Genomic DNA, 25,364 nt, shown 5'->3' with positions numbered 1-25,364 from the left:
ATGGGAATCTATCTAGTCACCAGAAATAGTAAAAATACTTCCCTCTTTTTTCCTTCATAGTCATGAGTAGTAGCATACTATGTTTGATGCTCTGTCATTTAATTTTGTTTTGTAGAAAACAAATGCCTTGGTTTTCTAATTTTCAGAATGGTTTATGTTAACCTATCTGATTCAATCTGATGACAAGTTTGTAGAATATAATCTTAATCTTTAATGTAGAATACTGATTCAGTTTTTATAGGATAAAGTTCAACTATACAAGCAAAACAAAAAGTGATGAGTATAACAACATGCTCATGGACAGCTTTTATCTGTACATCAGGATCCAAAGGGTGTTGTTTTCTAGCCTGCTTTAGGAATCTAAAAACCTAAATCTAGCAATGGGCAGAATCCTTAGTGAAGCATTTAATAAGACAGTCCATGGCTTCTAAGAGTTACACTCTTGAGAAAATGCAAATGATCCACTTAATGATTTTATTTTTAAATTAGAATATTTTTGTCAAAATTTATTTTTCATAAGCTTGGACAAGATTCATCTATCTGAGAACCAACTAACTACCAAATGGTCAAAAAACATTTTTTAAGGAGCTCTGTGCACAAGAATATGTAATAGATAGGCCTACATTTATGAACACAGATTATATCCCAAAGCTTTTTGAAAATAATTGGCTTGTTTAGAACTCGGAAAGCTTTAAAAAAGAAAAACAAGCCAAAAAATGTACTAAAATGGTGGCTGGCTCCCAAGGTAGAAACCTATTTAATGAATAATACAATGGAACTTTATACAGTTCCCCATTACTTCAGCTCCAGAGAAAAACCATCCTCAAATACAACTAGGAAGTTAGAGGCTAAACAGGTATTTATATTTCACTGGCCCCTCAATCTTGACACTGCTTTTCCTATTCCTTGTCTGATTAAAATAGTGATAGCAATAGCAGGTGAGTGTAAAATCTTTCCAAGAGTAACTCTGCTTTCAAGGGCCATAGGAAGGGATTCGTTTTCTTCCTACCTTCACTTTTATCTTCACTATTACCTGTAATAGCATGAAACAACTCTCTGAATAAAAACTGGAAAAATCAGATAATACAAAACAGTACCTCTTTATTATATGTGCAATTTCATGAAAAAGTGCCTTCTCATCAGCAGCATAGGTGACTTCAAGTCCTGTAATTCCAGATCTAATAAGTAATGGAGTCTGATATCTGATATCTAAAAAATAAACAAAATGTCTGTTATATATAACATTATATTATGTAATAATATGCCTTCATAATATAAAAGTAACATTATCTCTTACTTTTAAGTAAAACTGTACTACTGAAATACTCCAAATTAAGAAAACATCCCCCCAAGTAAAAACATAATTAACCCAATTTCTTAAAACTCTCAAAAGGTTTCCTAGTTTAATATACAACTGAAAATTCAAATTTTGTATTTTTGGCTACTCTCCTGAAAAGGCTGCATTCACAAAATTCCCTAGAAAATAACATATGACTTGTGAAGAAATTGTATTACTTTGTTTCCGTCTTTACTCTTCCTAGCAGAAGATATTTGCTTAACAGAGAACATTTTAATCTCTGGTATGATGAAAATGTTTAACCACCACCTCTGCAGGAAAAAAAAGAAAGTCTTAATTTGTAGTGCTGGCCTATTTCATGATGTAAGGACCCTTCCCAAACCATGACTGATTTCAAACTACCAAAGTGACATCAACTAGGTTGAAAATTTCAGAAAATCCAAGAACTGGCTTATGAGCTGGTATGTGCCAGATCAAGCAAATCACTGAATAAACTGTAAATTCTTAATATGGTTGTATTCTGTGCTAAAACTTCGTCCTCAGTGGACTGAAATCACTTGTAATGGTGACCACTGAAACCTGCAGAGGGAGAGTTGGTATTTTATAAAATGCCTTACATGGCATTCTATATGAAGAACCTCTGAACCAAAAGTATATGTAAATATATATATGTGTATGTATTTTTCTCGAGAGATACGTATCTTTCTAAAGAGAGATAAAGAGATATAGGCAAAGTAAGAAAATATCTTAAAAGTATTTTATGAACCATTAACTTATAGTGGTAACTTAACTTCCTAAATCAAAGAAAAACTCTTTATCAGCAGGAAAATACCTGCATATGCATGCATAAGGAAGACTGTGCACTCAATTTAGGGATACATAATGATGTGGACTCTATAATAGTAATAAATATTTTATAAAATAATACTTAGAACAAATTATATGAGCTAACTATAACTTTTATTGAGATCTTTATATTGCATCGCTTCTAACCTTTTTTTTTTAAATAAATGGGGTCTTGCTATGTTACTCAGGCTGGAGTGCAATGGCTATTCACAGGCACAATCATTGTGCACTACAGCCCCAAACTCCTGGGCACAAGCAATCCTGCTGCCCAGCCTCCCAAGTAGCTGGGACTGTAGGTAGGCACCACTGTGCCTGGCTGCTTCTGACTTTTGACAATAATTCAAGTAAGAATAATAAATACAGGACAAAGTTATACACAATCTCCTACCCCCACCTCAGCAAACATTTTAGAAAAGAGTCCTTATGCTTGCTTAGATTAGATCTCCAGCACAGGAATTCCCCATTAAAAGGTTCACCCTAGAGTGGGCAGGTATATCATTAATAAAAATGAACAATACCTTGACTGAAAACTGTCTTGTCTTTATCAATCACTATTACACCCGTGAGTTCTGTTTTTTCTGTATCTGGCAGCGGAGTGTCAGATGAGATGCAGTAGAACAGAGCACAGATTGGGTCAAACTCAGGGTCTGGTTCTAAGTCTCGTCTAGTTCGAGCATGCAGCTCCACACTGATTAGGGTAAGATTTTGTATCTATAAAAGCAAATAAGTATTATGTTTTTAAAATATTTTTTAAAGACATGCTCAAAGAAGTATGTTTTACTAAGACTCCAAGGAAATATGTATGTAAAATTACAGAAAAAATGGACATAAAGGACAAAGTCACAGCTCAGCATTCCATAAAGATTTTTACTCCCAAGATTAGATTAAATCAATTCATGATTTTATTTCAGAAAATCTGCTTGTGCTATAACTTCTCAATGATAATATTTAAACTGTTTTTTCTCAAATATATGCAGGATATCTCAATTCCTGTTTGAGAAAGAGAATGACTAGTCCAAGTGGTTATACATCGAAACCAAAGTCTGTCACGGTTTACTCTTTATGTAGTTAGCTAAACTATATCTACCTGTAGTTTAAAGTAAAAGGAGAGATATTTTTTAATTTAAATTTCCTATTACTTCACTACTACTTGAGGGCTACTTAGACTTTGTATACAATAGGCAGATTTTTAATTATAGTTTTTCCTGGAAAAAAAAGAGCACTGTTATGGTATCAACTACACAACAGCCAGATTTTTACCCATGTACATTTTCTCTTTGACATATAATGCAAACATTGTTAATATTTGCTTTTCATGCTTATTTTTCTATGCCAATAGAAACTTTTAACTGTAATTCTTAGTTTTCTTTCTAAAATCAAGAGAGTAAATAAGAAAAACAAAATATAGGTTGAATTTATGATTACAGCTAGAATTATACGTCATTATTTTATCATGTACATGTACCTGGCAATGGAAAATAGATTATTGTTACAATATTGGTAATTATTCAGATCATATGAATTTAACAAAGGATTTGTGTTTTGTATTTATCTTGCATGCAAACTGTTGAGGAAATGTAAATGCAGGTGTCTCACTAGTTGACAGGAGTAGAATTTGGTAAATTTCTATCAAAATTAAAATCCATTGATGTGGCAATCCTACTTCTAAAAATTTATCCTAGAGACAGATATACTTATACATGTAGCCAAAATACATGCACAAGGATGTTTACTCGAGAATGTAACAGCACAGATTAGAAAAAACCTAAATGTTTATCTCTTGGGGACTAGTTACATAAATTATATAGTATCCATAATGGCTACATAAAATGGAATACTCTGTAACCTTTAAAATTTTCAAGGAAATGAGGCAGATCTCTGTGTCCTAATATAAAAAGATCACTATAATACATTGATAAATTGAACCAGTAAATATAGTAAACTTCTATATATGAAAAAATGAAAGCACAAGCATAGAAAATTTCTGCAAAGCAATATAAAAATGTAGACATATTTATTGCTTTGGGGGACAGAAATTGCTAGCCTAATGTAAAAGGGAAGCTTACTTTTCATTGCAAATTTTTTTTTGTCCCGATTATTTTTGGTATATGTACTAGTACATGTGCTCATTAGTAAATTTGTTAAATAATCTTTTTTTTTTTTAAAGAGACAGGGTCTCTCTCTGTTGCCCAGGCTAGAATGCAGTGGTATGATCATAGCTCATTGCATCCCTGAACTCCTGGCTCAAGTGATCCACTCACTTCAGCTTCCCTACTAGTTGGGGCAATAGGTACATATCACTATGCCCAGCTAATTTTTAAAACTTTCTGTAGAGATGAGGCCTCACTATGTTGCTCAGGCTGGTCTTGAAAAACTGGCCTCAAGCAATCCTCCTGCTTTGACCCTGCAAAGTGCTGGGATTACAGGTGTGAGGCACTGTGCCTGGCCACTAAATACTTTTAAAATATAAAGAACATCAATTATGTATATATAAGGCATAATAATAAAGTACAAATCAACCATTTTCCTCAGAAACATACACTGCTTTTTTTACTTTAAAATATTAGTATTAAAAAAATGAATCCACATAAATGGAGAGCTAAGGGAAAAAACTTACTTTTAAATGCATACTCTTCAGAACTTCATTTTAACAATAAGCATGCATTAATTTAGTAAACAAAAAAATTTTAAATGGAAAACTCCTCCCATAAACCCAAATAAAACAAAACAACCAGTTTCATTAGAAAGGGATGAACATATGAGGCCAGGCGCGGTGGCTGACGCCTATAATCCCAGCACTTTGGGAGGCTGAGGCAGGCAGATCACCTGAGGTCAGGAGTTCCCAGACCAGCTTGGTCAATGTGGTGAAACCCTGTCTCTACTAAAAATATGAAAATTAGCCGGTGGCTCATGCCTGTAATGCTAGCTACTTGGGAGACTGAGGCAGGAGAATGGCTTGAACCCGGGAGGCGGAGGTTGCAGTAAGCTGAGATGGTGCCATTGCACTCCAGCCTGGGTGATAGAGTGAGACTATGTCTCAAAAAAAAAAAAAAAAAAAAAAAAAAAAAACAGAAGAAAAAAGAAAAGAAAGGGATGAACATATGAAAAGACTATGAAGACTCTGAAAATAATGTAAGGTTAAAAGAGTCTTGGAGGTTGATTTTTGTTTACTAGATCAAATTTTCACACTCAAAAATTTTACATTTCTATACCTTGATACAAAATGCATTACTGTACTTGGTGGGGGTATTTTTAAAAAGCAAACTATATAAAGATATGGCTTGAGAGATTTAGTGAGTATAACTAGGCAAGAGGGAGGTGAGAAAGGGGGACAAAGATTACAACCCTTGACTTCTGCACTGAGTACTGATGTGCAGAAGAGAGATTATCTTAGGGTAACGGAAACAGAGGGAAAAAAATGCTACAGGCACAATTTCCAAGAAGAAGGAAGAGAACAGTGTTGAGAGTTTTTCTTTGGTTTATGCCCCGTTTCAACCACCGGGCAGCAGTTTGGAATGTTCCTTGAGATGAAGAAAGACTGTTACCAGGAGGAAGAAGCTGTCAGAGCAACCAGTGAGACCTCCTGAGTGATTTTAACTTCCAGAGGGACCATGATCCTGAAACAGGGTTACCTAGAAAAATGTAGAAAACTATATTTTTCAAGTAAGAGAATAACCAAATTTAACAAGTCTTTTTACTATAGTATTATCAAATTTGCTTTAATATATATATTTTAAAAAGTTTTTTTTAAATTTCTAATTTCAAGTGTGCATTTGATGGTATGGATGACTGAATTTGTCACTTAATTTATCTAGGCTTCAGGGGCTAGTATAGACATAGGTATAAAACAGAAACTATATGAACACTGTTGAATGAGAAAAATGTGCAAATGAATAAATGAGGAAGAGACTATGTTCTGATCTAATTCTAAGAAAACCCATAATTCTCAGTTCAAATTTAAAGAAAAAAAGAGGACAATATTAAAATTTTTCTCTCGGTTTATGTTAATCTGATCCCTAAAACAGTATACAATAGAACTGACTTGAGAAAAAAAACACACTAAAAATTGAATTATAACTTAAAGGTGGTTACTAATCCCCTGCTTTAAGGCAAAGATATAAAATGACTGTATAAAACTAGCATTGTCCAATAGAAATACAATGAAAACCACATGTAACTTAAAGTTTTCTAGTAGTCACATTAAAAAAATAAAAATAGGTTAATTTAAAAACATTTTAATCTGATCCAATATATTTAAAATATACTTTCAACATGTAACCAACATAAAAATGACTAATGAACTATTTTAAATTATTCTTTCCATGAAGTCTTTGAAATCAGTATGTATTTTACACTTACAACATATCTCAATATGCAGGCTAAATTTTCTACAGATATACTTGATCTATTATTTGGATTTCATAAAACTTACAGTAGTATTACATACCTAAGTTGTTCCAAACATACTTGGAGACAATTATGTTTTAAAATCTAAATTAAAATTAAAGTTTAACATCCAGTTCTTCAGTTGTATAAGCCAAATTTTAAGTTCTAAATATCCATGCTGCTAGCAGCTACCATAATGACAGCACAGATGTAAACAATAAAAATATACTCCAATTTCTACCTTACTGCCAGTCAGATATGTGCTTTGTTTTCTGTATACAAATAAATTTACAGTGACCCATTCACATATACTTTCTAATGTATACTGTGACTGATGTATATTTTTGCAAAGTCCTAGTCTTTGGCAGATAGCCTGTACTGTGAAGATAACTGGGTTATATAGAGATTATATGAATGAATGAATTTATCCTCTTTTGTAGTAAGCTCTAATCCAAAGAGCCAACAGAACAGAAAATGCAAGCAAATATCACATTTCAGACGTGACATAACATCTTAATATAATAATCCCCCAAATACAGACTGACTTCTTTTTTGTTTTTCCCCAAAGAGACAGAGTCTTGCTGTCTGTAGCCCATGCTGGAGTGCAGTGGCACAATCATAGCTCACTGCAACCTTGAACTCCCAAGATCAAGTGATCCTCCCACCTCAGCCTCCCAAGTAGCTGAGACTACAGGTGCGTGCCACCATGCTAGTCTAATTTTATTTTTATTTTTTGGTTGAGGCAGGGTCTTCCTATGCAGCCAAGGCTAATCTTAAACTCCTAGACTCCAGGGATCGTCCCACCTCCACCTCCCAAAAATCTTTTCTAATTTTAATATCCATAAGATGAATTTCAGTTATGAGATTTGTGAAAGATATTAAATCACAAAGCAGTCTCAGCAACTTAAATGCTTTAAGTTTCTCTATTTTATATAAACATCTAAATATATAAAACTATAAAAAATGAGAACAAGATGAAGATTAATAGGATAGAATTCAATGTATTTCTCCCTCATTAAAAAATTCCATGCTTGTTTTAAAATTAGTTAAATTAAACACAATGTAAGTGTCCTTACTGTTGCAGTTTTACCTCGTGTAAAGCTTTAGCCTCCTGTAAGTTTTCTATGCTGACTTTGAAACCGTAAGTATTGTTTAAAGATGGTCCATCAATCTGAGAAGTTTCTTTCTTTGGGGTATTTACTGCTGCAAATTGATTCTATAAAAGAGCATACACACACACACACAAACACACAACCAGAAAAAGATACGTGAGCAATCATTTTTCTTTCTTTTGATTACTTATTCCTGGATAATATGCTTTATGTGTTTAGTAATAAATGGTAAACTAGTATCATCTCTAAATTCAAGAAGAAACTGTATTTTATTGACATTATTTTCATGCTAACAAAGATATCAGAACTGGATGTATGTAGAAATAAAAGCAACCCATGTTATCTCTCAGTTCAGAAGCCCCCAGTGCTGAAAGTAACAGTTCTGTAGGGAGTTGACATTTATACCACACGGACATTTACCTTGACCTTTCTTGGAAGTAAGACAAGCAAGCAATCGATATATTTGCAACTACTTTGGCTAAAATTTGTAAAAGATTTGAAATACTGAATTTGTATTTTACCCTAATACAACATGTGTCTGAAAGATGAATTAAATAAAACAATGTAAATAATCTTCAAAGACTGAGAAAAAAAATGGAATTTTTCCATTTCTTACAAAATTTTTTTTTTCTGATTTCTATTAACTGTTATGTTCACAACACACTGATATAGTATTTTTTAATATATACATATCCTGAATTCAATAATACTGTTTTATAAATGAAACTTTAAAAAGTATAATCTCAAAGAAATACTAAAATATATTTTATGTAGTTAATGAGATTTATGAGAAGTGGCCAATATGTAAGTGATTTCTATCACGTATTTCCAAGGATGCATGTCTAATGTATACTTCTTTCACATAATCATATAATTCTATGTTTTGCCGTATTTTTAGTATTTGAATAAAGACATTTGTGACTTTCCAGAGTTTCAGTAGTAAATAATGTTGCTTTTCTTTGCTACTTAGTAAAATAAATTTTAAAAAATCAATAAGGTTATATTTTAGAAAAAGTAATAAACCAAGAAAAAGGATATATTTTTGGTGGGATCAAAAATCACTTACTTGAGCTCTGCTGTCATTGGATTGTTCTGATTTTGCCAGTAATCAGTTAATGTATTTGTATCCTCATAATCCACATTTTGGCTATCATATTCACTTTCTCTGTAATATTTGTATTTACATATAAGAATCTTTTAGATCCCAACAACAAAAAAACTTTAAAAAAGGCAATTTTTTGTTGTCTCAAAGATACGCAAATAATGATGCAAAAATTTAAGTAACAAAAATTTTTTAATTGAGGTAAGTTATCAATTATCTAACTGAAATCTAGGATTAAAACTGGATCTTCCACTGATCTTTAAAAATGTTTAGTATAGTTACCTTTGCTTGTGTTAAGAGTACTCTTCTAAGAGTGTCAGTATTACTTCCTTTCTTATTACTCAACTTCTGTGTTTTTGGTTCTGTAGAAAGAAATTTCATATTTAATATGTATATCAAAATTACCTGCTTCTGGTTTTTAAAGAACCTTTTGTTGTTCCAAACACTTAAGTACCACTTGTGAGTGCTGTCCTATGAATTCCCCCCAAAATTTCATAATTTAAAAATGAAACTAATTCAAACCTCTGATTCCCATCAAAATAACATTTTAACATTTTGTATTTTAAATATGTTTAATTACTGAGTTTTATACCTCAGTCATTATCCTAGAGAATTGTTTAATCCATTTATTCACATATTTATCAAATATCTATGATGAGGAGGAAAAGACATAATCTCTGACCTCATGGGGTCTAGAGAGAGAATCAGACATTCCTCAAACACACTAGAAAAATAAAATTATAATTGGATTAGTACAACAGAGGGGAATATAATTGGGAATTTTTATGTAGTCAAGGAGATTAGGGAAGGTTTCTTTGAGGTGAAATCTGAAGAGCATAGTAATTAACCGGGAACAGAGTGGGGATTTTTCCCCGATTACTGTACAAAAGAATTGGAAGTTACTAAGAGTAGAGAAGCTGGCTAGTGCAGGAGCCCAGCAAGAGATGACAGCTTGGTCTAAGGTTGTGGTGGCAGAAGTACAATAAAGTAGATATATCTGGGTTACTCAGGAGATAAAAAAAGTGGTAAGTCTTGGTTATGGACTAGAAACCACAGGGTGGGTAGTAAGAGAATCAGGTGGGTGTTAAAAATAAATTCTATGTTTCTAACTTGTATAATTGAGAGATGATGGCACTATTCATTGAAATGAGGAAAACCGAAATAAGACCAGATGGGTTTTTATGTGGAGGCATGTGTAGATATTCATGTGTGTTGGGAAGGTGGTCGTGAATGTGTGCAGTGAGATCATGAATTCGTTTGTAAAATACTGACCTTGAAATACCATTTAGCATTCAAGTGGAAATGTCAGATAGGTAATTGCATATAGTGTTCTGGAGGTTAAAAGAGAGGTGTGAACTGGAAATATAAATCTGCAAGTTATCTGTAGTAATCCTGTGGACAGGAATTAGATCATTTAGAGAAAGATATAAAGAAGGCTTAAGACCAAGCCTTAATAAACTCCAACATTTAGATAATAACTAAGAATAGTGAGGAAAGTGGGAAAAAACAGAGAAGTAGGAGGAAAGCCAAGTGGAGAAGCAGCTCCAAGAAGGAAGGTAGGGTCAACAAGAAAATGGCTTAGAGGACATGAGGAACATCTATTGGTTCAAGCTTATTGGGAATCTTTACAAGAGCTATTATGGTAGAATGAAAGGGGCAGAATTCAGTTTAGAGGGGGTTGAGAAATTAGTCGGAGGTAAATAATTGGAGTTGTCAAATTACATAAATCTTTCAAGAAACGTGGCTTTGAAGGGGAGGAGAAAGAGTAGAAGCTGGCTGGAGATGTGAGGTCAAAGCAGGTTTGTTTCTGTTTTAAAAGGTGGGAGACTTGGGTATGTATAAAAGCCAATGGAAAAGTCAAGATGAGAAGATAAGACTTCTGAGAGGGCTCCTGTATTTCACCCACAAGGAAACAGGATGGAAGCAAATATAAGTAGATTTCACAGCAGAAACATAAAAAAGTTTCTATGTGATAACTTCCAAGACACGATAAAAAATATTTGCTGAGCTATACCTTCATTTAAAAAGCTCTGATTTTCATTACAGTCTAATGTTATCTTCATTTCCATTTTTGAAGGACAATTATAGAGACTTCCTGTTATTTGTACACTTACCTATTGATAATGGGCTAAGGCCAGTTGTTTCAGGAAGCCTTTCCAGAAGTTTTCTCTGTATGATTGGTGTACTATGAAGGCAAAGTGATTCACATTTCCCAGTTCTTGCCCTAGCATTAATTGGAGATATCACTAGAGGCTCTTGAGGCTCACTGCAGGGGCTTTTTTGTATACCATCTTTTATTGGCTTTAAGTTCTCAACAGCCAATGAATGCAGCTCCTCTACTGGTGATGATGGTCTGTCATCTCCATATGGTCTATCATCTCCATTTAATGCTTTGGAATCTGGGGATATTGCTTGTTGCCAAGGGGGAATAGCTGGAGAATCAGGGGAGCTATAATTAATGTAATAGTTATCATCATCATCTTCATCTTTTTCAGGATCACTTGCAGAGGCAACTGGTGGCAGCATCTGACTTTCACTTGCAGTTTGACTACATCCTGTGGTTGGTGCTTGTAAAGCAATCTGAGAATTATCAACATCCTTGGTATGTGCTGTAGTGGGGAGTATACATGGACTTACATCCACTTTTGGAGGCACTACAGGTTTGTCATCTGGGTTAACTAAAGAGCTAAAGTTCTCAGCAGATTTTACAACTCCAGTTGGCTTGGTTTTAGGCAGTTTCTTGGTACGTTCGTATTCTTCTTTGGCTTGAAGCCATACTTGAACCAGTTGTCGACTTGGGGCACATTTGCAAGGCATAATCACAATTTTTTTATCTTCAACCATTTTAGGGCTATTACTTGACCCTTTATTGACAAATCCTTGGCCACTGCGAAGGGGTGACCCTGGCCTTGGATTTTGAGTCATTGCTGAGAATGCTGTTTTCCACAGACGAAGTCCTTCCAAGGAAAAGTCTCCCTCAAACTCAGCCAGATCATTTGCAAGTCGAGTTTCTACCATGAGGAGGCGTCCACCGATCTCCCTATAAACAATATATTTTAGAACAACTGTTTTTGTTTCAAAGAGCAATTACCAAAATATTTAACTCCCCACCCTAGATATTTTTAAAGTCCCTTTTGGAGTCTTAAAATTGTCCATTTCTTTCTTCCTTGCCCCCTCTATTTTATGCAGGTACACTCTGTCTTTAGTCTCAATATGCTTTTCCTCACAGGTATATGACTACTACCTAATTTCCTTTGGAAGTTATCATTAATCTCAGAAAGAGAAGGTTATTTTTTTGTTTTATGTTAATGCCTCATGAAACCTTCTTTCCTTCAAGAAGACACAAACTTAGATTCCTTTCCTCTCCTAATCTTAAAGTAACTTTCCATTATTACTGCATATGAATAAAAACAATAAAGTAAATTATCATTCAATACTATGTCCTTGGATATTATTCATAGCTTCTTCCTATATTTTCTAGTATCTATAGTTTAGCAAAGCCAGTCAATTCAAATGAATCTCTGTACTCTCAAATTCTCTTAAACATTAAAAAAAAATCAATTAAAGTAAATTACTCTAATTCTTTCTTCCCTTTACATGGCAGGGATTAACACTGACACAACTTAGGAGTTGGCAGAGCCCACAGGATGCATGGCTTAAATGTTACCAGTGTATGAGTATGTGGGAAATCACTAATGAAAACAGTCTGGTTTCATTTCCAATAGTTATATTAAGTGAAAACTCTTTCTCTAATCCCTTGATAGTATTTCTGCTTACTATAGCAACATAAAGTAAGTCTACTTCTTCTTCTTCATGGTAACTTTATTATGAATATGAAGATAATTCATAGTTTTTTTCAATCACTTCTCTTAGGGCATGATTCCCCAAATGTCGCCATCATTCTCTACATAAAACTCCACTAACTGGATTCATGTTTTCTGATTTGAAGCTGAAGGAAAAGCAGCACGGCTACTATGGTTCTCTGTCCCCTTTATATGAAAAGAATTTAGCCCCTACTAGTCAACTCCATAACCAGCATCCAGCACTGTCCCTGCATCCACTCTCCACAATGTGAAAATTAGAAACAGAATTACTGCTGTTGAAGAAAATGAATACACACACCATGTGACCATACCCAACTCTAATGCTAAGGACAGAGAGGTCATAATGAGGTCAAGAATAACAAATTGGTGAGGTATGGTGAATTCAGCTTTCTTGCATATTGTTAGCAGCATGGTAACTGCTACAACCCACTAGGAAAAAAAATCTCATAATATAGATCAAGAGCCTTAAATTTTTCAGTAATCCTACTTCTAAGACTATAAGGAAAATCTCCAAAATACAAGAAATGCTTTAAGAAGAAAATGCTAATATTGTCTTAATATACATACTAATTAATATACGTAATATCTATAGTGGCAAAATAGGAAACAACCTTTCTGTCCAATAATATATACATGATACAGTATATGCAGCCATTAAAATATTCAAGAAACTCATTATTTGGAAAATGTTTACAGTATGTTAAGTGGAAAATTTGGATATAATACAGTGACTATGGTATAATCACATTTCATAAAACAAAACAAACTAAAAACTGTACTTTTAAAAAAAAGAAAACACATCAAAATATTATGGTGGATTTTACTAGGTGGAAAAATGGTGTGATTTTTATTTCTTCTTCTTTTATACTTCCTAAATTTTCTATATTAAATATAGAGGTTTTTTTTTTTTTTTTTTTTTTTGATGCAGAGTCTTGCTCTGTCACCAGGCTAGAGTGCAGTGGCACGATCTTGGCTCACTTCAACCTCCCAACTCCCTGGATCAAGTGTTTCTCCTGCCTCAGCCTCCTGAGTAGCTGGGATTACAGGCACATGCCACCAAGCCCAGCTAATTTTTGTATTTTAGTAGAGATGGGGTTTTACCATGTTGGCCAAGATGATCTGGCTCTCTTGACCTTGTAATCCGCCCACCTTGGCCTCCCAAAGTGCTGGGATTAAATGATTATTTTTTATTTTAGCTGCAGGACAAGTGTCAAAGTTGGACAATAACAACAACACAAAGGTAATGACTAAGTTTGGTAACTAAAAATAAATATACCATAATCACTACTGATAACACCAAAGTCACCAAAATGATGGAAACTAATGTCTAAGAAACAAACTTCATATATTCCAGCAGTGAAACAAAAAGAGTCTGATATGGGCACTAAACAAAACTGTATGTTGAAAAGGGGCTGGGGAGTGGACATTTCTACCCTTCACTTCAAGTCATTATAAGAGAGAACTTTTACTCTACATTTCTGATCACCTTTTCTCACTCATTTATATATAAAAAAAATTTATCGTGTGCATTTAAGGCATATATTAGTATATAGTAAAATGGTTCTTATAGTGAAACAAATTAATATATCCATCATTTCACATTTTCATCCCTTTCTTAAATGGATTCCTACAGGAATTATGTGAATCTGCTGGGTAAAAGCCTGGCATTGTCTTTTTTTTTTTTTTTTTTAAGATAGTATTTTAACAGCCTTAGGTTGACAGCAAAATTGAAGGAAAGGTACAGAGGATTCCCATATACTCCTTGTGCCCCTACACATACATGGCTTCCCTCATTATCACCATCCCCTACAAGAGTAGTACATGTGTTACAATCGATGAACCTATGTTGACACATCATAATTGCACAAAGTCCACAGTTTACATTTGGGTTCATTCTTGGTGTGGTACTTTCTATAGGTTTGAACAAATGTATAATGATAGTCATATGTATCTTTCTTTTCCTCCACTGGAGTCAGGAACATGGTACAGCCACAGGTCAGTGCATACATGCAGTGTGGCCTCTGCTGCTCTTCATATCTCTTTTCAAGATTTAGACTAAGGCAGGGCCTGCCTTAGCAGTTCCAGCCACCCTCTTCCGCTTCTGAATGGATAGCTGAAATGAACTGCCTTGCTCTGCAACTTGTTAAGTATATATATGAGATCATGGACACAGGGTCAGGAACAAGAACTATCATTCAAACTTTCTGGATTAAGCCATGTTACCCAATTTAGCTTTTATCAGATATGCCCTAACTTGGTGATGAAAGTGGTAAATCATAACTACTCAACTACTTATAAATAAACAAGTACTGTGGTTTCCATTTTGCTATTTGCTGCGTGTGTATGTGTGTGTGTACGCACACATTTGTCTATCAATTCCATGAAAAGATATTTTTTTTGAGACAAAGTCTCGTTCTATTGCCCAAGCTGGAATGCAGTGGCGTGAACATGGCTCACTGCAGCCTTGACATCCTGGGCTCAAGTGATTCTCTTTCCTTAGCCTCCTGAGCAGCTGGGACCACAGGTGCATGCCACCACGCCCAGCTAATTTTTTTTTTATTTGAGATGGAGCTTCACTCTTTGTTGCCCAGGCTGGAGTACAGTGGTGATCTTGGCACTGCAGCCTCCGCCTCTCAGGTTCAAGTGATTCTCCTGTCTCAGCCTCCCGAGTAGTTGGGATTACAGGCACCCACCACCATGCCCAACTAAATTTTGTATTTTTAGTAGAGATGAGGTTTTACCATGTTGGCCAGGCTGGTCTTGAACTCCTGACTTCAGGGGATCTGCCCACCTCAGCCTCGGAAAGTTCTGGGATTACAGGCATGAGCCACCACACCCTGCCTAATTATTTCATAGCGACGAAGTCTCACTTTTTTGCCTGGGCTGACTGCAAACTCCTGGGCTCAAGCGATCCCCCTACCTCGGCCTCCCAAAGTGCTGGGATTACAGGTGCACACCACCATACCCGGTCACTCGAAAAGATTCTTAAAAGAAAGGAGAATGGAAACTAAAGTCCATTTGCACCCCTAATAACTGCATAAACTATAATTATAACAATGCAAGATGTTGAAATCACATGAAAAGAAAGTGGTTTATAATAAAAACAACTTAAAATATATCTTCATTTAGAAATATATCAAAGGAATACTTAAAACATATATGCTCATTTTCAAACATTTAAAAATGAAGTTCTTTTAAAATAGTATAAAAGTTTAACATTTAAAAATTAAATACCATTTAAACAATGATCATTGTAATCTTTTTAAAGTATCATGACATCTTTAGAGTGAGCACCTCTAATTTTTAATGAAGACACTGTTAAATAATAGTAGATCCAAGTCAACTTAAATAAATTTCTCTAGGTGTAACCATCCAGTTAGTGTTTGAATTTTCTTTATAAGTCTATAATTAGAAATACTTCCCACAATGATATACTAATAAATACAGTATCACAGAAAACTAGTCATCACGTAACCAAATGCTGTATACATTATATTCTTTTTTTTTTTTTTCAATCTCTACAGCAGAATTGTATATATCATAATCATTCACAGTTACCCCAGGGAAAAAATAATTCTGATTACCTGGGCTTTTCTGGTACATCAGAAGGATTACTGCAAAATGGTTCCTGGTAAATAGTCTCTGAAAGGTCATGATCCAACAAAGTTGCCATAATTTCTTCCCTACTTGGTGGGGACATAAGTGGTTTCAGAATGTGAGCAGTTCGAGGGGTGAAACTGCCATTTTTAGATTGTGAGGGAGAACTAGTAGATCTTGGTGAACTATCAGGAGTTGGTGTCAACACATCATTGTTTCTTGAAACATATAGTTCTAAATCTTCACAGGCCATGTCCACAAGTTCACCATCAGGGGAGGAGAGTATTGCACTAAAAGAGGTATTGGCTGAATCAAGAGACTGTCCCATTTCTTTTCTGCTGTGACCTTGAATCCAGTCTGAATTGTTTGGCTGTGAGAGGCTAAGAAACACTTCTTTGCTTACTGAACTCCTATTCAATCTAGATTTTTCATTTAGACAGTCTTCTGCCTGCTGAACACAGAAAGAATCCATTATTGAATTAGACCGAGTTGTTAGAGGATGAAAGCTGTTTTTCCACTGGTTGTGGCGATGATTCTCATTGCTATCTATGGATGATTTCTCAAACATTTCAGGACTTAAAGTACCAGATCTAATCCATGCGGCTGAGTCTGCAGCATGATACTTGTCTTCATCACATTTCTGGCTGTCATGACTTAAAAACTCATGTTTTTCTATAGCTTGTCCTGGAAAAAGATCCTGAACAGCATCACTTAGGAACTTCTGAGGCAAATTCTGATCAGCTGGGACAAACTGACTTCCAGAATAAAAGCTACAAAATCCAGTCTGACCTATTGTGTTAATATCAAAATTATAATTATGTTCAGGAGATAAGCTATCTTCAAGTGAATAACAACTTTCAAAACCTGGATCTGAAAAAAAGATGGGACTATCATCCGATAGGGAGTTATCCAACTGGCTAGAGTTTTGGAAATTTAAAGAGTCTACTTTAAGAAGTTTGGGGATTTTTTCTTTTGGTTTTGTACTTCTGGGAGTTCGAGGTTTTCTTGGGGATGTTACCAATCGAGTTCGCTTATTTGCTTTATGTTCAAGTGAACCAGAAATTTTATTTGGTTGATGTTTATTAGATAATGGGTCATGTGTAATATTTGCATTTTGTGCTTTCTGCTGTCTTTTTTGTAACAATTCTTTTAGAACTGCCAGTCCAGACTGTCCTTCACCAAATGCTGAAGGTGTTGATACATTTTGATTTTTACACTGAGAAAGTGCTTTGGTTTGTGAAATTGCTTCTGATAATGACCTCTGTTTTACTCTTTCAGGTTTAAAATTTGACATATCTAAAATAAAGCCCCTTGGCTTTTGTTCCCATGCTATTTGTTTGACTGGACTTCTCAATGAAGTTACAAAGCAATTATTAGGCATTTGGCTTTCCTCTGAAGCTCCACTTCCTGGAGAACAAGTTTCACTGTGCTTTGACTGTTCCGCTATGCACACAATCTGCTGCTGACTGTCCTTGCAATGCAAAAAATTAGGGGTATGTGCTTGGTCCGGCTTTGATTCTAGGGAATTGTGATATTCACTTAACTTTCCAACTGATGACAAATAGTTTTTTTGTATATTATTTGCATCATCTTCTATCTTTGGAGACATTATACCCGAAGATATCTGTGTACTCTGTGCTACCTGAGACAAATGGTTGGAAAGGTCAAATATATTTTTTTGAACTAAGGTTGATTCCTTTAATGTAAACATAGCACTTTGATTATGAGACCTTTGAACATTAATTTTTGAGATTCCAGGTCCTATAGAATTACAAACAACAGATGGATGCAAATCATCTCGTGAACTGGGGAATGTCTGCAAATCTACAGACTTCTTGCTTTCTAAGAAAGAAGAAAAGCAGCCAGATAACTTCTGTTGTGCATTAATTCCAATGGGTAGGGGAGCAGAAAGGGGATGATCTACAGCAGAGCTCATTAGTGGCAGATCTTTCTGTTTAAAAAGTAGTTGAGAGCCTACACAACTACCTGCAAGTTCAGATACATTCTGGTATTTCAGTGCAAGCTTAACTTCAGCACCAGACTGAGATTTTATTTTTTCATCCTTAAGTGTTATATGCTTTCTTGTTGTACCTTTCTCAATTGTTTTTTGTTTTGCTCTTGGTTTCTTTTTTCCTTCATCTACTAGTTTATTTGTCTGATTTCGTTTGTTCCTTTTCTTAGTAACTACAGAGGGATTAACAAGCTTTGCTTTTGATTTCTTAACTTGTGTTCTTGCACGACTATTTTTTCCTATACGAGAATTAATGGTCTTACTATTATACACATTAGGACCCTTAAAAAGCATTGCCTCTTTTTCTGCAGCAGCCATGATTTCTTCAGCTCTTGGATCTGTGGGAGACCAGCAGCGAGGTGGAGAAGAATTTATGGGACTTGTGCTTCTCTCAGAAAGAAAACCTAGTTTAGACATGACATCACTATAATTCAAGTCACAATCTTCGGTTTCAGCATTGTAAGATGGTGAGGGAGGAGAAAGAATAGCATGTGATCGTTTTTTCCTAAAAGACAAAGTTCTTTTAATATTTTCATTATTTGTCCTTTGTTGCTTACCAGTTTTTTTCTTAGCAGACTTATGTTTTGACTTTCTTCTGTGACTTTTCTTTGGTGTTAGTGGATAAATGGGATATTTGGTTGCAGGGGAGTCAGGAACTTTTGGCCAAAAGTCCTTCAAAGGTGCAAGCTTTTTATATAATTCCATTTTTTCTTCTGTTAATATTACCTGTTTTTCTTTAGAGTCTATTTTTCCTAGCTTCACAAGCATATTTTTTCTCCCTCTAAATCTATTAATAATAATATACTTTATGATGACAGGGGGCAGCTTTTTAGACATTTTTCTTCGTTTTCGAGATTTGAGAGTTCCATCTAAACTTTCACCAATTTCCACGGGATGAGGTAGGCTAATTTTTGAGTTGTGTGTTACAAAACTTGACTCACTGTCTTCAGTCTCATAATTTACCTTGCGTTTGGCTCTAAGCGTGTATTTATTTCCATATAGTCCAAAGGACTGCTCAGTTTCTAATGTTCCATCTCCAAAGTGACAGTCTATAAAACCATCTGTGAGTGTTTTATTTTCAAAACCTCCACGAGTTGTTTTAGTTAAATCACTGGCCAATGCATTATCCTTCTCAGGATTACTATTACAAAGATTATTTTGTATACAAGTATCTTTTGTGGATCCACTCTCATTACTTTTGGTAGAAGTCTCCTGATGACCTGCAAGTTTCTTTTTATTCAATTTTAACCGGGATGGTTTATTGCCAGGTTGTAATTTATATGTGACAGGAGATAGTTTCTGTGGTCTAGTAAGACAGTTAGAAAGAACAACACTGGGAAAAAACATATAGTGTGCTGCTTGCTGGCTGAGGCTTGGCTTTTCTGTTTTATGTTCTTGAAATTCTTCATATCTAATTTTAAGTTTATTTAGTCCACTTTCGTCAGTGGTGCTATTAAGAGAATGCACCATAGTTCTATTCTCCCCTGAGCATGACAGCAATTCACAATTTTCAGTAAATGATGAAGAGAATAAACTACTCAGAGCTGTGCTGTTTCCTTTTTCATTTCCTTCAGAGGATAATTTATTTTTTGAATGATTTAAGTCAGAAAAGTTGAAAGAATTTTTGCCCAATGTATTTTCGTTAGGGTGACGGTGCATATGTATAAATGGGGAATCCTTTTCGATTTTTCTAATATTTGTATATTTTCTACTTGGTACTTGTCTTGTAACAGATGGAATATCTTCTTCATAATCAAAAATACTACTTTCACATGAAGATACTGGGAGGATGTCTTTCTTACTATTCTCTTTATAAGAATTTTCTGAATGAACACCACTGCTTAAAGATCCAGGGTATTTCATAGAGTAAGTGCTTTCATTTGTAAAAGAAGTGACTGAATTATCTAGACCTTTTTCTATATTTTTGCTTGTCTGTGAAAGGTCTTCAATTAAATCTTCCTTGTTCAAAACATGGGAAGAAAGGGCACTTGTGTGTTTACACTGAAAGGTAATCTTAGCAGAAGATGAGGGTTCTAATGTAGCAGCATCTTTGTGAAAGATGGAGGGTTTGACTGATAGCTTGCTTGTTGCAATTACAGAAGAGTGGGTTCTAGAATTTTCATTGTTCAATGGATTGTCTGAAATGAGGAGGAAAGAATAATTTATTTCACTTTACTCTTTTAATTTTTAAGACATTTTCTCACATCAAGATATTAATACTATCACTATGAAAAAAATTACATAAAATTAAGTTAGTATGTTTAAAATGATTATCTTAACAAAAAGGTAATGCTTATCATTAATAACTCAATCTAAATATAGTTAGTTACAATTATCAGTCATTTTAAACACATATTCCATTGATCAGAAATAGATTATATTACTATTCAGTGCCTTTGGAGAATAAGGGAAAAATACTGTCACTTTAAAAATGTTCGTAAAATAATATGCTTTACATTATCACTTCATATAAAATGAGCATATTTTTTAGTTTTTTATTCTACTTACACAATAACATTACAGTTTACAAAGCTTGAAATCAGTGATCAACAAATGTTATATCCTTTTAGAAATGAGAAACAAATCATATACCTACATTCTTTCAAAAGAAAAAGTCATGAAGAACAAAACATCACTATAGCCTTACTTAGCCAACTACATAGAAAATATAATTACAGTTTCAAAATCGTATTTATTTATTTATTTATTTTGGATACAGGGTCTTGCTCTGTTGCCCAGGCTGGAATGCCATGGAATAATCACAGCACACAGCAGCCTCAAACTCTTGGGCTCAAGTTATCCTCCCACCTCAGCCTCCTGAGTAGCTGGGACTACAGGCATGCACCACTATACCGAGCTAATTTTTTTTTTTAGTTTTTTAGAGACAGTTTCCCACTATGTCGCCCAGACTGGTCTCAAACTCCTGAATCCAAGTGATCCTCTCGCCTTGGCCTCCCAGAATTCTGGGATTACAGATGTGAATCAGGGCACCTGGCCTCAAAATCAAATATATCTTAGATCCTAAACAGCCAATTTCTCACAGTAGACTTGCTTACTTACCACTATTTTCATCTGCAGTTCCATCTAACTGAGGTATAGAAAGATTGGCTAGAAGCAAACTGTTATCACTCCATTCCATTTCTTCTTCTGAAGATGAGTCATCATCTTCAGTTGAACTTCTGTGGGTACTTCTGCACAGTGATCTGGAGAATATTAAAATTCACTGGTAAGTATGATCATTAGAAAAGGCCATCTCAGATGTAAATAATGTGTCTAAGTTAACTCTAAAATAATGTATCTAAGTTAACTCTAATATTGTATCTAAGTTAACTCTATAATGTATCTAAGTTACTCTATAGTAAAACAATAAAAAAAATCTGAAAATTGTAACTTCTAGAAAAGCATATTTATTTTGCTTTATTAACATGTCTTACTACAGTAACTTAGAAAGATTTATTTTAAATAAACTTTATAATCCTTTTCACATGAGCTAAAATACACCACAATTCCTGCATTCTGAATTGGAAGAAACAAGAACAGAGATGAGTGAAGGGTCACTGAGGTCACGGCTGAAGAGAAAATACTGAAGATGAGAGAGGGAAGTAGTAAAGGTGTTCAGTCAATCTGACAATAACTATAAAGTAGGGTTACTGAGAAATTCAGATGGACTATGAAGTCCAGTCTCTCTAAGTTTTGTCTCATATTGATACTAATTAACTTGATGCTTTCCATTTTAACTTTTTTCTATCCATATCCAATTTTTTATCTCTAATCTCAAAAATCTGAAATTACTATTTTATTATATTTATTATACTTGAACTGTTTTTCCATTAAGTTTTTCCAAATCACAATTTGTCATAAAAATCACTCCCTTCAGAGCTGAAAGAGACATCAGAGGTCTAGTCCAACTTTCTACTCAATGCAAAAATCCAATTTTTAACCAACCTGAGACACTCTCTGTTTTTACATAATCTATATAAGGGGACTGCTGTCTCACAGGGCAATCTTTCCATTGTTAATGGTTTTAATTGATAATAGTTGTCTTTTTGTAATACACAAAATCTTTCAACTTCCATACATGATTCTATTTTGTTCTCTCTAGCTATACAGAGCAGGTTGATGCCATTTTCCACAATCTTTAAAATATGTAAAGGCATTTCTCATTTATCTTGTAATTCTGATTAGATTAAACATTCTCCATTCAGAAGTTCTTCAAAAGTGACAGTGCTCACAGATCCTTCTAAGTCTTCTTCCCCAGTATTCTTAAAATATGGTACTCAGCACAGAATATAATATCCAATATACAGAGTAGAATTAACGATATCCTTTTCTAGACACTGTGCTTTTAGTATTCAATGTCTCTCTAATATATGTGTATAAAATGTTTAGGTTTGTTTTCTCAAGGTTAAACAGGGCATAGTTTTCACCAAATTGATTCAGCCAATGAGCATACAAGTATAAATTTAATCACAGGATCAACTATGCCCATTATTACAGCAGCGACAATGTTAGAGGAAAGAATTTAACATATCTGGAGATTTCTATAGCTGATATATTAAGAAAAATTAAAACTTTTGTCATTCACATGTAAACACTGAATTTATGGATTAATCTCTTTCATCTTTCAGTGATGGGTTTTGGGTTGAAAATTTAGTCCAAAAAAGTTCTAATCTAGCCTACAGAAGTTTAAAGGAGAGGCATACTCAGTCTTTCAGGCTCATAGGCCTAGGATTTTTCCATACACAGAGCATATAACTAAAGGGCAGACTTGAACCAATCAAGTTCACAGAGACTGATCGAGAAAACCACAGCACCAACTTAATCATTTATTTTGAGAAACAAACCAGAATACCAGTGTTTGCCTCTCAGTCTTTTATTTATTTGTTTTTAACCTTAATTCCGTTAGTCTAATCAGACCCTAAAGCCATTCCCTGTCTTCAGGCTGACTCTGTATATTGTTGGTCTGATATACAACAGTTCAACTATCACGGGGCATTCTTTTTGTCAAGTTATGAGATAGAAAGGCAATTCAATTTTGCCTTATTTATTACTCACGTATATTAATACTGTATACATAAATGGATGACTTCTAAATGTTAGGTTTATCTTTTTAAATGCAGCAAAACTTTGTTTTGCTTGAAATATGGAGTATATGCCACATGAAAAACAGACCACTAAAAATGAATTTTAAAATGTCAATCTAGTTCATAAGGTATTTTATATCATGAACAATAGTAATAAGTAATTTCTGATTGAAGGAGAAGGATAATCATAAAAGAAAGTAATACAACAACTGAAATAACTAAAAAATTACCTCTTTTTGGCACAATGTTCTTCAATATTGCTGTCCCATCTCTGGGACATCACCAAACTAAGCTCCATTTCCTCTTTTTCAATCTGTGGTTCATTTTCTTCATCATCACTATTTTGGGGATATTTATTATTTCCAAAGGAGTGACATGGTGATGGCATCCTCTTTCTTTCCCCCTGATATCCATCACTTTCCAAACCAGCAAGAAGATGTACCAGAGCCTCTTCAGGACTACTGTCCACTATAAAACAAGTATGATAATCACCAACAAATAACTTAAGTTTTCTTAATAATCCAACAATTCAGATCACTTATAATAAAATAACAACAACATCATAGATACTGGCACAAGCTGAAAGAATACAGTTGGTGCAAAGGTTCAGGTGTTGATGTAGCTCTCCCATCAAAGTTGATTCCTAGACCACCTGCATTACAGTAATTTAGGGACATTATTAAAATAACATTCTCAATTTCAACCTACGTCCACTGAATCAGAATTTCTAGGGTATAGCCGGGGAATCTGCTTTTTGTGTGTGTGTGTGAGATAGAGTCTTGCTTTATCACCCAGGCTGGAGTGCAGTGGTGTGATCTTGGCTCACTGTAACCTCTGCTTCCTGGGTTCAAGTGATCCTCCTGCCTCAGCCTCCCAAGTGGCTGGGATTATAGGCATGCACCACCATGTCCAGCTAATTTTTGTATTTTTATTAGAGATGGGGCTTTTGCCATATGGCCAGGATGGTCTCAAACTCCTGACTCAAGTGATCCACCTGCCTCAGCCTCCCAAAGTGCTGGGATTACAGTTGTGAGCCACCAGGCCCAGCCTAAACTATTAAAAAGGAGATAACCCTGTTCACTGATGTTCCAAGAACAGCTCAGTTTTCCAAGGGAAGGCAGTGCCAGTAGCTGCACACTTAGTTTGGCTCTCTCCTGTGCAGTTTTTAGCATTAGAGGATGGCTTTGGCTTATTGGAAAGTTCAGGGAAAGGTTTCCAAAGAACAAGCTACATGGAAGGACAGCTCATGGACTCAATTATTTTCTTTGTTAACAACTCATCAAATTATTCTTCGAATCTGTTTTCATGATATCAGAAAGGGCAAGACTGGGGAGATGGTTAACATTTCTGTCAGCTTCAACTTCTTCATCTTTGTCAATTATCCTGTCCTTAATCTAAAGCTTCCTTCTGGCAATTTCACAGTTGTTCTCCCGTCATCTGATTCATTTTTTCACATATAACATCTTACATTGCAGGTACAAAAAGGCCACTAGTGCAGAGATCTACTACATGACCCTCTCCATCTTGATGTGCAAAAATAATCTAGTCATTAGAACCAGCATAGGGCTCTGCTTGAGTTAGCCTTTTTTTAGTGGACAATCATCATCCTCTTCCTCTTGCTTGTGGTTCTTTCTACAGTGAACAAAAACATGTTGTGTGCTCCAGCCACAGCTGCCTGGGACTACACAGGGTCTTGGCCGTGGGGACAGCTAACACTGTCGGCCCCTAGTGGGGAGGCCTTGCCAGGGAAGGCTGGCAGTGGCTGCAGGAAGTCTGAGCTGCCACTCAGGGGGAGGCACTGAAGGGCTGGTTGAGCGCGGCCCTGGCCCACAAGATGAGGAGGCCAGGACTGCGGCCCTAGTCACCTGTGTCCCTTCCAGTGAAATTTGTGATTACTAAGAAAGAGCCACTTATGGTGTTTTGGTAATGTACTGAACTTTGCAAAATGTTAATTCAAAATACATGCATTTTCCTTCTAATGTAATACGGTTTCCTCCAAATCAAAGTAAAGTTAAAAAAATTATCCTTTCACAAATTTTTTTAAAACTATAAGCTACTTGATTTAAAAGGTTTCATTTTCATATTCAGTAGAGTGTTTATTGAAC

The 25,364-nt window shown here is 34.9% G+C and overlaps 1 protein-coding gene and 1 pseudogene across 4 annotated transcripts in view; both read right to left on the bottom strand.

Annotated features, from left to right (window-relative positions):
* REV3L (REV3 like, DNA directed polymerase zeta catalytic subunit) overlaps positions 1–25,364 on the bottom strand; it is a 177,285-nt gene that overhangs the window by 55,634 nt on the left and 96,287 nt on the right. For all 4 annotated transcript variants that reach the window (XM_012438368.2, XM_012438367.3, XM_012438371.2 and 1 more), the window contains exons 11-18: positions 23,490–23,727; positions 21,236–21,378; positions 16,152–20,313; positions 10,858–11,783; positions 9,026–9,105; positions 7,620–7,745; positions 2,662–2,854; positions 1,098–1,209 (exon numbers count right to left, since the gene is read on the bottom strand). In XM_012438368.2, the coding sequence (XP_012293791.2) occupies positions 1,098–1,209; positions 2,662–2,854; positions 7,620–7,745; positions 9,026–9,105; positions 10,858–11,783; positions 16,152–20,313; positions 21,236–21,378; positions 23,490–23,727 (5,980 nt within the window). The remainder of the gene's footprint in view (positions 1–1,097; positions 1,210–2,661; positions 2,855–7,619; positions 7,746–9,025; positions 9,106–10,857; positions 11,784–16,151; positions 20,314–21,235; positions 21,379–23,489; positions 23,728–25,364) is intronic.
* Positions 24,152–25,223, bottom strand: LOC105707403 (coiled-coil domain-containing protein 117-like; annotated as a pseudogene).

This window comes from Aotus nancymaae, unplaced genomic scaffold (assembly GCF_030222135.1).
Source record: "Aotus nancymaae isolate 86718 unplaced genomic scaffold, 86718_ANA_hifiasm-v0.15.2.pri h1tg000040l, whole genome shotgun sequence".
Classification (NCBI taxonomy): Eukaryota; Metazoa; Chordata; class Mammalia; order Primates; family Aotidae; genus Aotus; species Aotus nancymaae.
Note: the sequence above shows the minus strand (reverse complement) of the source record. Positions and strands in the feature narration are given on the sequence as shown.